The sequence below is a fragment of the Plectrocnemia conspersa genome, unplaced genomic scaffold, assembly GCF_051122295.1.
Source record: "Plectrocnemia conspersa isolate PC_06_02 unplaced genomic scaffold, ASM5112229v1 ptg000009l, whole genome shotgun sequence".
Classification (NCBI taxonomy): Eukaryota; Metazoa; Arthropoda; class Insecta; order Trichoptera; family Polycentropodidae; genus Plectrocnemia; species Plectrocnemia conspersa.
Window position 1 is genome coordinate 15,545,862 of NW_028277173.1, and position 16,230 is coordinate 15,562,091.

The following is a 16,230-nucleotide window of genomic DNA, read 5'->3' on the forward strand; positions in this document are numbered from 1 at the left end:
AAAATTGGACTATCTAGGAATTTATAAAAAAAATAATTCGGCGGCTGAGAAGAAAGAAGAAGATTTGGGAGGTCGTGATGAATGAGATTTGTTGGCGGCATGTTATACAAAACATTTTATGTTATCGAGTAATTTATTTGAAAATATTAGGAGCATATTTTATTATAACCTTTTAAACGGCAGCGGTTAATTAGTGAATCACCTGTTATTTCTCTTCGCGCGTCAATATGTCTTGCTGAAATGAAATATAAAATATTTGGTTTACTGATAAATGATGCTAGTACAACAATCTTTACGAATTAAAAATAATAATTCGTAAATAACTAATTAATTAATTTGTTTTAAAAATTCATCTGTTTAAAAAAAATAATCAACAAATCACTAACGGGTGAGATTTTGTCGCGAATATCCGCGCTCCGCCTGACGACGAAGCGCAAACTGCAACTGGTGACAAAGTAACTGCACTGACAACAAAGCTCGTCGGCAACCTTCGGAGCGCGTCCGAGTGCATGTGCATCGGCTCTGTCGCTCAGTCGCCCAGCGAGCTCGTCGCGAGTGGTCGCGTCGCTGCCGCCTACGACCGTCCTTCTCTCGCTCTCTCCGTCTCCGTCTCTCGTCGTCCGTCCGTTCGTCCGTTCGTACGAAAAGCTCGCGCGCTTTTCGAATTGCACGTCTAATAATAAGGCACCGAAAATAGAGTGCGACAGTCCGCGACCTGTTGAGCGGTTCGGACCGCTCCGTTCGCGCGCCGATCCGCTCGGCGGACTGACCCGGTCGCGGTCGCAAGACGGAAACATTCAGCTCAAGGTCGAGTATCCGCCGGAAGCGGTGGAGTCGCCATGCAGTGAGGGCGGAGGGATGGCCCCCGGGGCGGGCGGGGGGTGGCGCGAGAGCGGAGGCTCCTCCGCGGGTCCTCGCACTCCTCCCAACTGCGCCCGCTGCCGCAACCACCGCCTCAAGATCGCACTCAAGGGCCATAAGCGATACTGCAAATATCGCTACTGCAACTGCGAAAAGTGCCGACTGACCGCCGAGCGGCAGCGAGTCATGGCCCTCCAGACGGCCCTCCGAAGAGCGCAGGCACAGGACGAGGCTCGCGCCAAAACCGCCGGAGGCTCAGGCACGGGTTCCGTCGTCTCCGTCGCTTCCGTAGAACGCTCGGAAGCACCTCCCTCGCCTATGCCGCTCGTCCGCTGCAGCAGCGCGAGAGGCTCGCAACCCTTGACTCCCCCCAGCCCTTTGGATCGTCCTCCGGACTCGCCCGCCTCGCCGGCCAAATCTATCGGGGTCGCACCCCCGCCGCTGCCGCCGCCCTTGCACCACAATCATGCCGTTCTGCCACCTCCGCCTCAACCCGGTAAGTCTATTGATAGTGATATAAACGCGTCGATGTTTCAAACTGGCAACCTATTTGCTCTATACTAAATTATACGAACCCTGTATCATATATTATAGAAAAAACCTCTCGTTAATCACAATAATTCAAATCGATCACCTGCAATTGGATCAATATCATATATTATAGATAGCTTTGAATGTAAATTGGCTAACTCTCTACCTTCGTGAACAGAAATTAACAGTGCTACTTTTCTACCACTATTCTAAACACATGGATCTTTTAAATATAAAGTATGTAATATCACTGAAAGTCAATGTTTATCAATGGATTTAATTATAATCCTGATCGATCTTCTCAAATTAAAAATACAGTGGAACCTCACTCAACGAGCACCTGCTAGGCAGTATCGTATTTTACTTCTAACATACCTTCACAAAAAAATGCTTTTCACGATATATATTATATTAAAAGTATAAGGCTCACATGGTCTTTCTACTAAAATACAAATATTTTTCTTTCAATTTTCTTTTTTTATTTATTAACGGATTTTTAACATTTAATTCTGAAGGACGCAGCAGAAAATGAAATCACAATTCAATCTTTAACTTTATTTTGACTTTTCGTGAAATTTAGTGTTAATTATCAAACCCTCTATATCTCTTGCTCTCACCATCCTAATAGCAAGTATCATAATAAATTCCATTGTTATTGCAGTTCAATGTTTGTCATATGAAAGTTAATGTTTTAAATTCATCCAGATGATTCAGAAACTTGAAATTAATAGTGATTAAATCCGATTTTATTGACGACGTTTATAATATTGTTCATTTTTAATGTCGCTTTGTTGCTCTAGAATGAAGTGATACTTGAAATGGATATTATCGATTTTTTCTGCATCATCGTCCACTAGATCCTTTATCCAACTATCAGTGACTGTATTAAATATGTGCTGGTTAGGCGAAATTTGTATGGAATAAAACATATCTCTATGTTTTTAGGCCAAACTATTTCTGACTGCTTTCAAAACATACTTTAAATAAATTCATTATCAGTTAAAGGATTTGCTTTCTCATAACTTGCTTTTATTAATGAATGAGAAGTCATTTTTTGAAATAGTTGTTGAGACGTAAGATATTTTGCAAATCTTTATTTTTTTGTATAGGGAACAAATTAAATATAATGCTTTTAAATATTAAATTTTATTATATTGCAAAATATATTTTGCAATATAATAAAACATATGATGACATTTATGTCATCATATTTTTTTTACGAAATGCTCTTTTGTATTTATATACCTTTTCGTTTTACAAGTTTTATTAAGAGATCATGTAAAAAAATATATTTAAAATCTTATTACTAATTTAATTTTTAACAATGTTGTTAGGCGGGCTTAGACATTATTAAATAAATATTATTTGTATTAAATTAAAGAGATACAAATTCAATACCAGCCATTTAAAAAGTCCACAGCTGCACCATATAAATGCGATAATATGAGTAATTTCTGGAATTTCAGCAATTACAAAGTTTTATATTCATTATTTTGTTTGAAAGTTATTAGTTGTAATGGCCATCTTTGTTATAAATAATAACAAAGACAAATATATATAAATTTCGCAAAACAAAATAAGGCACAAATGGACTTTAGATATTGCAACAATATAGCGAAAAATGACATAAACATAGAATTAAAATAAATAATAGGCAACTGTGTTTTTAGAGTTTCGGTTTTACTGTTTTTAAAATTTAATAATACATTACTACGTATACATTATCTACGAATAGTTAAATAAAGGGCAAATATATTCGGTAATCGAATACTAAGATCGAATTCTATATCTATAGGTATAAATTGTGTTACTCTCTATCTGAAAATATGTTATAAAAATATCACATCTTCAAAATAACAAGTAATCATAAAAACAACTCCACTGTCATTAATAACTATATGTTTAAATTCCACAATAATGCCAACGTATTTATGATATTTTAAACATTTTCAGATTCAGTTTTTCTAGTTTTTCCTAAATCTCACCGATGACCTTATGTGTAATTTGTCTATGGGTGATCTTAATAAAATAAACATTATTACTGAAGATCACTGCAAAATATTTTAATTATGTATTCGATTAAGAACTGATGACAATATTACCTATAGAATAAAAAGAGAAGAGAAAAGAATCTGATAAATCTAGCAGATCTTATTTCTTCATTCAATGAATGTAAACCACATAGTTGTTTGTCCTTCAATTATGGAGTTAGGCAATTTACACTTACGGCCATCGATATGTGGTTAAGCACCATAAAGAATTTGATTAATTCAATACTAAGCCTTTTCTGTTTTTGTGTATAAAACATAAGCGCGAGAGTGAAATAAATATAAATGCGAATCGAGACGTATTATTGATTAAAGTTGACTACACTAAATACTTCACAAACTATTGTAGTTAGCCAATATAAAATAATGAGTTTTACGTATAAAAGTAGTAGTAGATTTAAAGGACTAGCTTACATACTTAGATAAAATGTATAATTACTTAAATTACGTAATGTAATCTCTAAAAGTATAATACACAAATAAAAAGTTTTTAATATCCTTGAAATAAATTGTCTATGTACAAAAACACACAAGTAGTCATAAATGAAAATATATAAAAAAATATATAAACATGCTTACAAAGTAAAATGTTAATTTTCATTAAATTTACAAAATTATAAATTAGCAAAAAAAAATAATATAATTTTTTTCAAAATTTTTCAAACGTTCTTGTTGTTTCACTCCTATTTTTTTATATATCTACATGTTTTCTCTTACGTTAAAAATATGATTCTACAAAATCAAATATTTATATTACAAAGGATTGTTACAATTTTTATAGAAAATAACCAAAGCAGATATATAAATTGTTTTTAAATCACTATACATGTCATAAGATATGTTTCTTCGAGTAAAGCGGACTTTCGAGCCTTTATCGCACTTACAATGACACGTTTATAAAACTTTATTAACTGCACATACAGCAAAAATAAAATACAAGATCGGGTCACCAAAGGTTGGGTTAACGAACGATAACGTAGAAATTATTGCACATAAAGAGGATGTTTACTTAGAATATTAAAAAAATCTTCTATTGCGTCGTATTTACCAATACAATGATGCATTTACTGAAACTTAGCAGAACTATAATTATATTTTAGATACACTACTTAACGTTGTCTAAGTTGACTATATAAATAACCCATTAAGTATCTTCAATGCAAAAAGGCGTGCAGAAATCTTCGACGCCCTCTTAGAGAGTAGAATGCGTCTGTTCTATTTTTGTAGAACGATCCTCGATCTGATTTGCTTTCAATCACTTTCGAAGACGCATATGTGATTATGTAAATCACGTTAACAATAAATTAATTAAAATAATAGAAACGATGTGCAATTAAGTCCAAAAATGTATTCGTTAAATTAATGTAAAGAGATGTATGTATATAGTAAAGATAACTGTAGGAATTATCTTGGTTGGATATAATTTTAATTATAATTCGAAACATCAAAATAATTATCTTTAATCAATTGCCTTTATTATGTTTATATAAATAATTTGATCTAATAGATAATATTTTCTTCCGGTTGAGTTATAATTCAGTTCATGAAATTAAAGCAGAAATCTTTCTTGTGAATTATTTTGTATTGTCTTATATCTTATATAAAAAAAACTATTAGAATATGCAATTTTTTGGAAAATATTCAGACCCTGTGTTCTATATTTGTATAATACATACCACATTCTAAATGATCTTGGGCTATTACCAATGTAAATATTATTTGGATCGGTCAGTTGATAGCCGCGAATTTATTCTCAAGTTGACTATCTAGCAATTCATAAAAAAACTGGAATACATACGTATGTATGTATAAGCTATTTGCCACAAAATTGTTATTTTATTAATTTATGATGTGTAAAATAAAAGTTTTATTTATTATAAGATATTGTATTCTTTACTAATGCTTATAAAATAGTTTTTCCTTGCTTTTTATACCAATACATTTAAATAGAATGTCATATAAATTATTTTACTGTAAGCCTATCAAAGTATTTACATGAATTATGTAGTATATAGTACATATATGATTGAAAATTATATAACGTACATAAATGATATATCTTTTTCATTTATGCGCAATAACTTTACATGTTACATTTTTATTATCTTTACTGTTAATTATTCATAAAGCGTATTGATAAAAAATATTGAGTAAAGTATAAATTATATGATAATATTTAACTTAATTTATAAAATCATATTAATAGTGTATTTATTTTTAGTGGAATTATTGTGTTATACGAATTAACAAATACTTATTTACGACGCGTTTCAGAAATGGGAACGGACTGCTATTTGCAAGTTTCGTGACTGACCCTAAGGGGATTTACTTAACATAAAAAATGTTTACATCTTTAGGTGTATTCTACAAATATTATACGATACATAATAACTAAATCTTGTGCAATGTTAAACTATATTTTATATTTAAGGGTCCCATGGTAGCGTTTCATTCAGAAATTTGCATTATATTGACTGCTGAATAGCAGCTGATTGTCTCTTGTGGTCTTATGACATAGTTTCAGCAAAACGTCTGGATGAAATTCGACTGTCCTTATTCAACCTGTTGATATATTGCTTAAGAATAGGGTAGTCTGAAAGAATATTTTTCTGCAAAATATAAATAATATTTATTTAGAAGTTAAAAATGTGTAATATTTTCATTCTATATCTACATCTATATATCTGTGAATTAATTTTGTATGTATGTACTTGTTTTTATTAATTATTCTTGGAAAACATCTAAATATGGTTTTCGTTATGTCATATTCAATCGATTCTGGAAAAGAAGGTTAAATATTTTTTGCATGCGTTAATAACGTCTCATATAGAAAATATATTTATTCCTCTTGATAAAATTCTCGGACCACCCGTTGTGAATCTCGATATAGGGGATGACGCACCCCGGGGAACTCTCAATAAATGGCGCTAGACATATCAAGGGTTGCGACTGAGGGTTCTGAGGGGAAAACAACTCGTAAAAAACGTCGTAAACGATTTTCATAGCTTTTCTCACCATAATAATATATCCAACAAATCGACAATGATATTTTTAGATATAATAATTTCTAATTGTACATAATGTTATTCTTTATTCATAACTCTTAACCATATTCTATTTAATGGTTGGAGTATGGGAGATTACACGTTACGTGTTGAATTTAGTTCATTTAAATTCTGTACTTCTGACAAAATGTAAAATTCTTTTTTATTTTATAAGATACATTCTTAAATTAACGAGAATGTACGGACATAATACATTAAAAACATAGTTGTTTGAGGAAATGTAAACTATTATAACACAAACGTTATCTATTCAAATAATATACCACATGAAATATAAATTCAATGTAAATTTTTGAGACCTATTTATATTCTGGTATGTAAAATCTCGCCACTGTGTATCTCCAAGGCGACATAACAAATACAAGAAGAAAAAATATATTTTATTAGTTAATCATTGTCGTTAAAGAAATATATACTCGTAAAAAGATCTTTCAAGATATTCAAATACAAATGGAGGATGCTGTTTTGCTTATTTTTCGCATTACCTTGTGCAATTACAGCTTTGAAACTCTGTTTGTTTATAACTTTTTTATTCAGGACCAAATTTTATCTCAGACTACTTTCTGAAAGGATGCAAGTCTGGTATTTTGAGCCCTCTTTATTTTATATTTAATTTAATTTTGAGTTCCTCCTGTTTTCCCTAGTTGTGGTAGTGCTCTAAGGTCACCCCGATTCATAAAAGGGGTGTCAAGTCTCACATTGATAATTATTTGAAATTGTGTTGCATAAATACATTTTTAATCATTGGAGATGTATGCTTCTCGAGCAGCAACATGGTTTCCGTCAATCTCGATCCACGGTCACTAATCTTATGTTTTTGTATAACTTTGTTTCAAGATCATTGGACTCTGGTGTACAAGTGGACGTCATATACACAGATTTTGAAAAGGCATTCAATAAAATTAATCATGCTTTACTTGTGAAAAAATGATCTAATTTTAGGTTTTCTGAAGGTATTATAAACCTATTCTCAAATTACTTGACCAATAGATATCATTTCATCAAGTATAAAAACTCTTTCAGAAATGAGTACCTCAAAGATCCAACTTGGGTCCATTGCTGTTTTTATTGTTCATTATTGACATTGCATCATTCAATTTTTTTTATTATATGCAGATGACTTAAAAAATTTCAAGAAAGTGCAGTCGATTTCGGATTCCCACGACCTGCAGGAGGATCTCAATTCTTTATGTGAGTGAGCTTGCTATAAGCAATTGCCTTTTATTGTAAAGAAATGTCACACAAATTCATTTTCAAGGTTGTCAAGTTTCAAAAAATATTCCTACCATCTCGGCGGATATATTCTAGACAGGTCTTCTTTAATAAGAATTTAGGTGTCTTCCGAAGAACGTTGGAAATTTTGCCAGCACTTATAGCAGATCTTTAAAAATGTTTTTATCTTAAGAAATGTGCGCTACTTCAGGAATACTTTAGTATTGCGCACTCTTTATGATGCTCTAGTCCACAGCACACTAGAAACTAGTTCTATTATTTGGATTCCAGGCATAATGAGTCAATGTAATGAATTAAAGCTGGAAAAAGTACAGCGTGAATTCCTTCGATATTTATACTTGAAGAAATACGGGTATTATCCGTTCTTGTTTCCTAGTGCTTTTATTTTGGGAGCTCTGGGATACGTTTCGTTGTCAACTCGCCGAAGTGTTTATATAATTAAACACTTGCTATAATTAAACACTTGAAAATTGCACCATTCGGTGCTCGAGCAGCTCCAAATGTGGACTCCGGAAGGTGGTTATAGTTCTTGGTCGCGTCCACTGTTCTTGCCCGTAAAGTCAACAACTGGAGCACTTTCCAACTCCTCTCTGGCAAAGGCGGTTCGTCTGTTCAATACTGTGTATCTCAGAGATATTGTCATTTTTTCTTGCACATATGGGGTCTTGGTTCAATTCGTGTGGGACAATGCACACCTGTTGAGGTGATTTGTATCTGTTCTTTTATCTCGTTTTCGTGTTTATACTTATATGTGTGTGTGTGTGCGTATGTGAATTTGTATGTATGCATTAGTATATACATATGTATATATTTGTATGTAATTTAAAATTGTAATATATTTGATACTTTTGGAAATCGTGACGCATTAGGTTAACTCAGGGGTCGTCAACCTACTATTTATGCCTACCGCCCACTTTTCCTTATTTTTTATGGTTAAAATTTCCTTACCGCCCACTAACATCGCTATATTTCAATCCAGTATATAGGTGAAAATTTTCTAGAATGAATTTAGGAGATTTGAATAAACAAGTTTTTATTTTGCTATGCCGAAAAACAAAAATTGTGAAGCAAAATTTTCAAAGATTTTGGGGTAAAACCAAAAATCGCCCACCGCCCACCACTAATGGACGGTACGGACCAGGTTGAAGACCCGTGGGTTAACCTGTTGGATCACGATGGTCATAATAAATAACCATTTGATTAACTTAATCTCAGAGTAAACCACTAATTTATCTTCCGTTCATAATCATATTGCTGGAAGATTTTTTTTTATCAAAATAGGGTTTTAAGTTCATTGAATGATGGAAAATCATCATAATATATTATAAGTCAATTAGAATATTACTGTTCCATTGCACTAAACGTGAAATAGAAAAGTAAGTTACTTTATCTCAAAGGTGAATATCAATGTTGATCAACTGAAGTCGCGCTAGAGCATGTTATCATACACATGCTCTAGCGCGACTTCAGCTGATCAACATTTATATTCACCCTTGAGATAAAGTTATGTTAAGTACATACATACTTAATCAGAATAATAATTACAGTATTATTTAAAATTATTTCAACTTTAAACCGACTTTTCCGACCTTTAAGTTAATTATTATAAGGTGTATTACACTGTGTACGATTTATATATTTTAGTTTTCCAAAAATATAAGTACTCGATTTATACGTAGAATTACTGGGTGTTTTCAAGTGTGCAATATGTATGTTTAGTATTTTAACAGGATTAAATTACATAAGATAAAAATACAAGCGATAAAATAACACAAGGAAGAAATAAATGATTATATTGGTGATGAAAATTTTGTACAATAAAATTAGTAATTTACATTGGTATGGTCAACTTTATTATAAATAGAGTTTAAAAGAAAAATATAATACATTTTTATAGTTATTTTTTTTAGAACGGCTAATTGAAATAAATTAAATTGAAATATAAGAAATAGTGTATCATACTAATTTAAATTACTAATTTAATTCTATTATATTTAAAAAATATTATTTTTATATTGAAAATCCTTTTTTAACACAACTATAATATATATATATATAATATTTATGAAAAAAATATTTATGAACACACCAAAAGAGTTCAACATCTTACTGGAAATACATGTGAAATTTCTGCAGGATGATTTTTTTTCTAGTGTTATTATTTCCATGTGTTGTTTTTTCCTTGTTTACTTTAATCACATGTATTTTTTTTAATCTAAACATACATATAGCATGTATAGTTTTTTTCATAGTTGATTACAAAAAAAAACTATTCGACCATAAAAAAATAAGCACATATACATTTTTTTGGCAAAACACACACACACTTGTCAAAAAAATGTTATATTTTCTCTGCATACTTGTATGTAAAGTGAGTAAAAAATAATTAAAAAATAAAAAAACGATGTTAAGTTCACATTAATAAATGTAGTTACCTGTGTATATCAAATGTATGATATAAAGCGTTTTTTTTTAATCTTAAAATCTTAATCATAATTAAATTAAGTCGATTAGAATCGCGATAACAATTAATTAAGGCTGCGAATTAGTTGTACTTAATAAATGACTTTGTTATTTTAAATTAACGATTTGTAATAAAAATATTGCATTTTAATTTATTCTTTAATTATTACTAATTTAGAAAGCTATTTTACGACATAATTTATTATGACTATTAATGGAAATATTAATATTAATTAATTAATAATATTGTCTATATTGGTTTGATATGTATATATTATATTTTATTTTAATTAATGATTAATAATAAAAGTGGATAGTTTTAGATTAGGTTAAAAACAATGGTGTCAATATTATTCGATCCTATAACAGTTGTAGGATCGAGTATAACTGGTTATGAACGAATATTTGAAACTGCAGTGAGCTCTATTTTATATAAAAAATGCCAACACGCAACATTTACAAGGTTTAGTTAGGTTAGAATTTTTGTTAATTAATGTTTATGATTATGCTTTAACAGCATCATAATACATATATGACTCACGAATAATTATCATGTGTTAATTTAATTTAACCTAAATATTAATAATAATAATATTTGATGACAAATATTTGAGTTATTTAACCTGTTATATCTACATAAAATAATAGACCATTTCAATGAGTTCACCGAGTGATTCAATTTAAAGTGTTGACCTCGATTGTCGATAAATCATATCATTCGTTAAAATAAAGAACGTTACCGAATCGTTTGTTCGTTTGTAGTATAATGGCAAAAATAATATTGTTTTATATTGACTGATGAAATAACAGCCGACATTGTCAGTTGCATCAATTGTTAATTTGCTGAGCAAATTGTTAAATTGATCACCTTCCTTCCACTTGGAGCTGTTCGCTATATGCATTTTAGAAATCATAGACAGTCACGCGAAGTCTTTTTACTCGCATCTCGACGTATTCGTGTAAAGATAAATACGTATACAAAGCAGAAATAAAAAATAAACACGTGAGATAACGAATTAGCGAGAGATAACGCTGTATCTATATGCACGATGCTAAATTTAGCCAGTTTTATTGTAACATTTAATATTTCTATATGATAAATCGAAATATTCACAAAATCATATTTTTTTTTGAGGTTTCTGATTTTCGGTCGTTGGCGATTATAAGCAGATTCATTTATGATATTTTTTTCATTGTCATTGACTAGCTTTCTGTTTTTATTTTATTTTGATCCATCGTTTTCCTTATATTATATTTTTATTGCTTATAAGAATCCCTCGGATTTTGTAGCCAAGGTATTTTTAAGCTATTTAATATAAATAATTTGATAATGTCAAATATATTTTCGTATCCTTCGACTCGGGCCCTGTGCGTGTGCATTTGTTGCGCCTGCTTAGCTACAGCATCTAATTATCTCAATCTTTACGCATATATCATCTACAGCATGGGTCGTCAACCTAGTCCGTACCACCCACTAGTGGGCGTTAAAGGCTTCCGTGGTGGGCGGTGGGCGATTTTTGCTTTTACCCCAAAATCTTTGTTTTTCGGCATAGCAAAATTAAACTTGTTTTTTCAAATCTCTTTTTTTTTACCTATATACTGGATTGAAATATAGCGATGTTGGTGGGCGGTAAGGAAATTTTAAGCATAAAAAATAAGGAAAAGTGGGCGGTAGGCATAAAAAGGTTGATAAAATTATTCATCTATGTGCTCAAGTATTTTAAACATTTGAAATGCTCAAGGTCTTGATCATTGCTAGTTGTAGTAGATATTTTTAATTGATCACAGTAGTCATGATATTTGACTTTGCAATAGAGTCGATGCTTGCATTCAATAAACGGTATTTACGAGTAATAATTATATATTATCATTATTTGATATCAACTATGGTTTATATCTTATGTTGAAAGCAGCTTTTGAATTATTTTTCTGTTAGAGTTTGATTATTTGCGTATATTTCTCTAAAACTAAAACTATTGTCTAATGAAATAATAACTTTGTATCAACAAAATTAATAAAATTAACAAAAAATCGTCTCAATACTAACCGACCAACAGGTGTAAGCCTAATGGGTTACAGCAGAGTTAATCTCTGTACAAACTGGGTAAGTCAATCAGACATAATTATCCATCAGATATATATATATATATATATATATATATATATATATATATATATATATATATATATATATATATATATATATATATATATAAATAATTAATTATAAATTATTATGTGTACTGTAATTTATAACAAATATTTTTTTAATAATAGCGCATTTTTATAAATAGCAATTTAAGTCTGCTACCATGGCTCGAGCCTGCGGTCTTTGTATTAACATTCTAGACCTTGCGGACTACGCTATTCTGACATTTATTACTCATAATATTTACAACTTATTAACGTTCGTATCATTTGAAAACCACTGTGTGTAAATATTTATATTAACACACATTGTTCTTTAGTGTTTATGAAATATTTTCAGTAAATCATTAATATCCATAAATAAAGATCGTTTTAAATTCTTCCTTATTACATTGATAAAATAACCTTGTCACCCTTTATTTATCTTTTCATGTATTTTTGTATGTATTTTCGTCATGTATTTTCCAGTTTTTTCTAATGCAATGAGCTATTACGAGTACTATATTGTTGTTTAGGTTAGATCAACTTATTCCTTTGGCACTGTTGATTTATTGTCAATTATGTAAGGTTTCTGTTGAGTTTCTAATATTTCAATTTAGCGCTGGTCTACTCCTATCAATTCAAAAAATAAAAAATCCTTTAAATGTCATTTACAATTCAATGCAACATTCGTGACTTCGCATATTATAACCGTTGTTTCAATATTTTAAGTAAGTTTATTTGTTAGTCTAATTATCGAGAAACCACAAACGCGCTACTTTTAGCAAAGTTCGTGATCGACCACAAGGCTGGCTGTTGCACATCGGTATGCAACAAGCGCATTTCGCTTACTCTTCTTCTTACGCGTGTAATCATCAAACTGTGTCTAAAAATGAATATAATTTTACACCGTCTACCTTAGAAAGCAATAGTAGAGCAGGTGAAATACTTTGGCAACGTCGGTAAATAAACAATTTTTAATTATTATATTGAAGATCCCAAAACAAGAACATTTTTATTGACAGTTTTCTATTTAATTTTGCAAATAAAATAATATTTAATAGTTAAATACATTTTTATGAAGGGCATGCATGAGATCAAATCATCATCAAATAATGATCTTATTATATTTCCTGTAAAATAAGTTTTATTCTATATATTCATTAATTATGTTTTTTTCTTCCTGAATTTTTTTGCGATTATGAGGAAACATACTTTAACCTACACAACCAAATTAGTTAAATAATTAATAACAATAAATGTAATTTAAATTACATTTATTAATAACTATTTTGTATAACATATTTAACATGTTATTACAATACATGTAATTTTAAGGATAGCCAGTGCATCGATTGCGATCGACCAGTCGACCGCAACCTTTTGCGGTCGCCCGCATTTTAATATATCAATACGTTTTTAAAAAAAATAACGAGAAGATGGGAGATATGATTTATTAATCATATTTAAATGAAATGAGATCAGATAATTTTGGGATTCCGCTGGTTGACCGCAATCAATATTTTCAGACCAAGTAAAAGTTTTGTCATCCGTGTTCTAAATGATATTCAGCTCCCATAGAGATTCATTAGCTGGTTATACATCAATTTGCTGTTTTTAAAGAATGAATATGTGTTTATTTGAAAGAATTCACAAAACGTATAAAGACTTAGTGGTATAATCCATGAAAAATACTTGAAAAATTTGTGTTTGAATTTCATTAAAAAATTTTGTTTATCAATTTATATCGTGTTTGTGATCGATATCACAGATTAGGTTTTCCTAGATTTTCCTAATCTTACGGTTGAATGTCGTTTAAATCAAAGCGAGCTATGCCATAAATATTATATATATATTATTTTTTTCTCTAACAATTATAATATTAAAACATATATGCTAAACTACATGTCTCATCGCTTTCAAATTTCGATTATTATACATATAGTGACCCTTTGATTTGCTATTGCTACTTGAGCAAAATTTCTGTTATCATTGAAAAAAGAATCTTAACATCTCTAACAATTATAATATTAAAACATATATGCTAAACTACATGTCTCATCGCTTTCAAATTTCGATTATTATACATATAGTGACCCTTTGATTTGCTATTGCTACTTGAGCAAAATTTCTGTTATCATTGAAAAAAGAATCTTAACATTTTTAATGGTTAGAGTATTTGCTTCATGTGTTAATGACATTGTTTCTAAGCATATTTTTATTGTTATTATTATGAATCTAATACATCGATATTTAGATAGTAAACCAAAAAGCTTCAATTTAGTGTTATATATTTAATAAACAATTTATAATCTATTTATAATTCTATATCAAAATTATTATAATTAAATATATAGATAATTATGACTTCATTAAAAGCTTTAGAAATATACATAAATGATTTTGTAGCTTAATTTATTTACTAAATAACGTTAGATCAGTAGTATAAATTGGTGACTATACTTAAAATACTTGAGTTAGAATTTCACATATACTCCAGTGTTTTTCAATTTGTATCGTGTCTGGGAGATCGGAATTAATGACCATTATATAATTATAATTTTGATCAATCCTATTTTTTCTAATCTCACGGATAAATATCGTCATGAATAAATTATAATGCTACATAGTTATAATTAATAAAATATTTGTCAGTTATAAAAAAGTAAGTTTTGCGTCTTACTTTTTGCATAGTAGTTGATTTAGATTTTATTATTATAAACTTTTAATATGATTATTTTATAAATACAAATATATTAACATTATAATTGCTAAACTTTAATCTAACAATGATATATTTTATCTATACTATTTCTTTTCCTCAAAAACTTTAATGCGCAAGGTTAAAATAAAATTAATTGATTTTGATAAAAAATATGTTAAAAAAATAACAGGTTCAAATTATGTCTTTATATATATTTTTTTATCAAAAATGTATATGTTTCTGGTCTTTCGATTGATATGGTACGAGTATTATTCTTCACGTTATCAATATAGTTCAGTATATATCTTAGAATTTGTTTATTGCAAAAAGAAGTTAATACAAATTGAATGACATTATTTTATCAGTATAAATATGTATGTATATTATACATATGTAACTAATTGGCTTGTAATATAATTTCGCCACAAAGAGAAATTTTATCATAACAACCTTTTTTGACATTTACATTCGCACATGTGTACGTGCATTATACGAATGCATAGTATTATTAAATTGTATATTGTATTTAGTACGCAGACATTATGTGTTATCTAATCATGTATTTAATATAAGTGTGTAGTATCTAATCTGAAAATATAAATGATTTAAATCGCGTAATAATTACTGCAGTATTGCATTTTATATAACAAACATTTTAATTATAGTGTACGATTATTGTTCTCTATAATATAAAATAATTTTAAAAAACATTATAAAAGATACATCTATTGAGACACGTCAATTAAATAATTTAATAAATACAAAATAATAATTATGTTATTAACTTAACCACGTGCATATACGATATGTTGTGCATGGTGCATATATGTATATGTTATGCAAATTAATTTAATTAGTTACATTTTTGACCACATTGTGTATAAAAATATTCTCAAACTGCATTTATCCTGTATTACTAAATTAGATATTAATAAAAAAACATGAATAAATATTTCTTTCTAAAACATGAATCAAGTTTCACGTTCTCAAACTCGTTTTGCACACTATTGTACGTATAACACATACTTGTGTCGTATTTAACCATAATCTGTGTTTTTAGTTGTGTAAACATCAGATAATACACATTCTATGTATCATATTCGTAGTGTAAAACAAATTTAACCTACCACAACTGAATTTATGTTAACCGTTGTAATTATCAACATTTAGTATGTTAATTAAGTCAGATGTAAGCAAC

At 29.5% G+C, this 16,230-nt stretch overlaps 1 protein-coding gene across 21 annotated transcripts in view; it reads left to right on the forward strand.

The window, feature by feature from the left end:
* The first annotated feature begins 858 nt into the window (after positions 1 to 858).
* The window catches only part of dsx (transcription factor doublesex), a 151,360-nt gene continuing 135,988 nt past the window's right edge, over positions 859 to 16,230 (forward strand). For all 21 annotated transcript variants that reach the window (XR_015810819.1, XR_015810820.1, XR_015810824.1 and 18 more), the window contains exon 1: positions 859 to 1,357. Coding sequence is in view for 10 of the 21 variants with exons in the window: in XM_088193340.1 (XP_088049466.1) it covers positions 859 to 1,357 (499 nt within the window). In the remaining 11 variants the exon portion in view is untranslated. The remainder of the gene's footprint in view (positions 1,358 to 16,230) is intronic.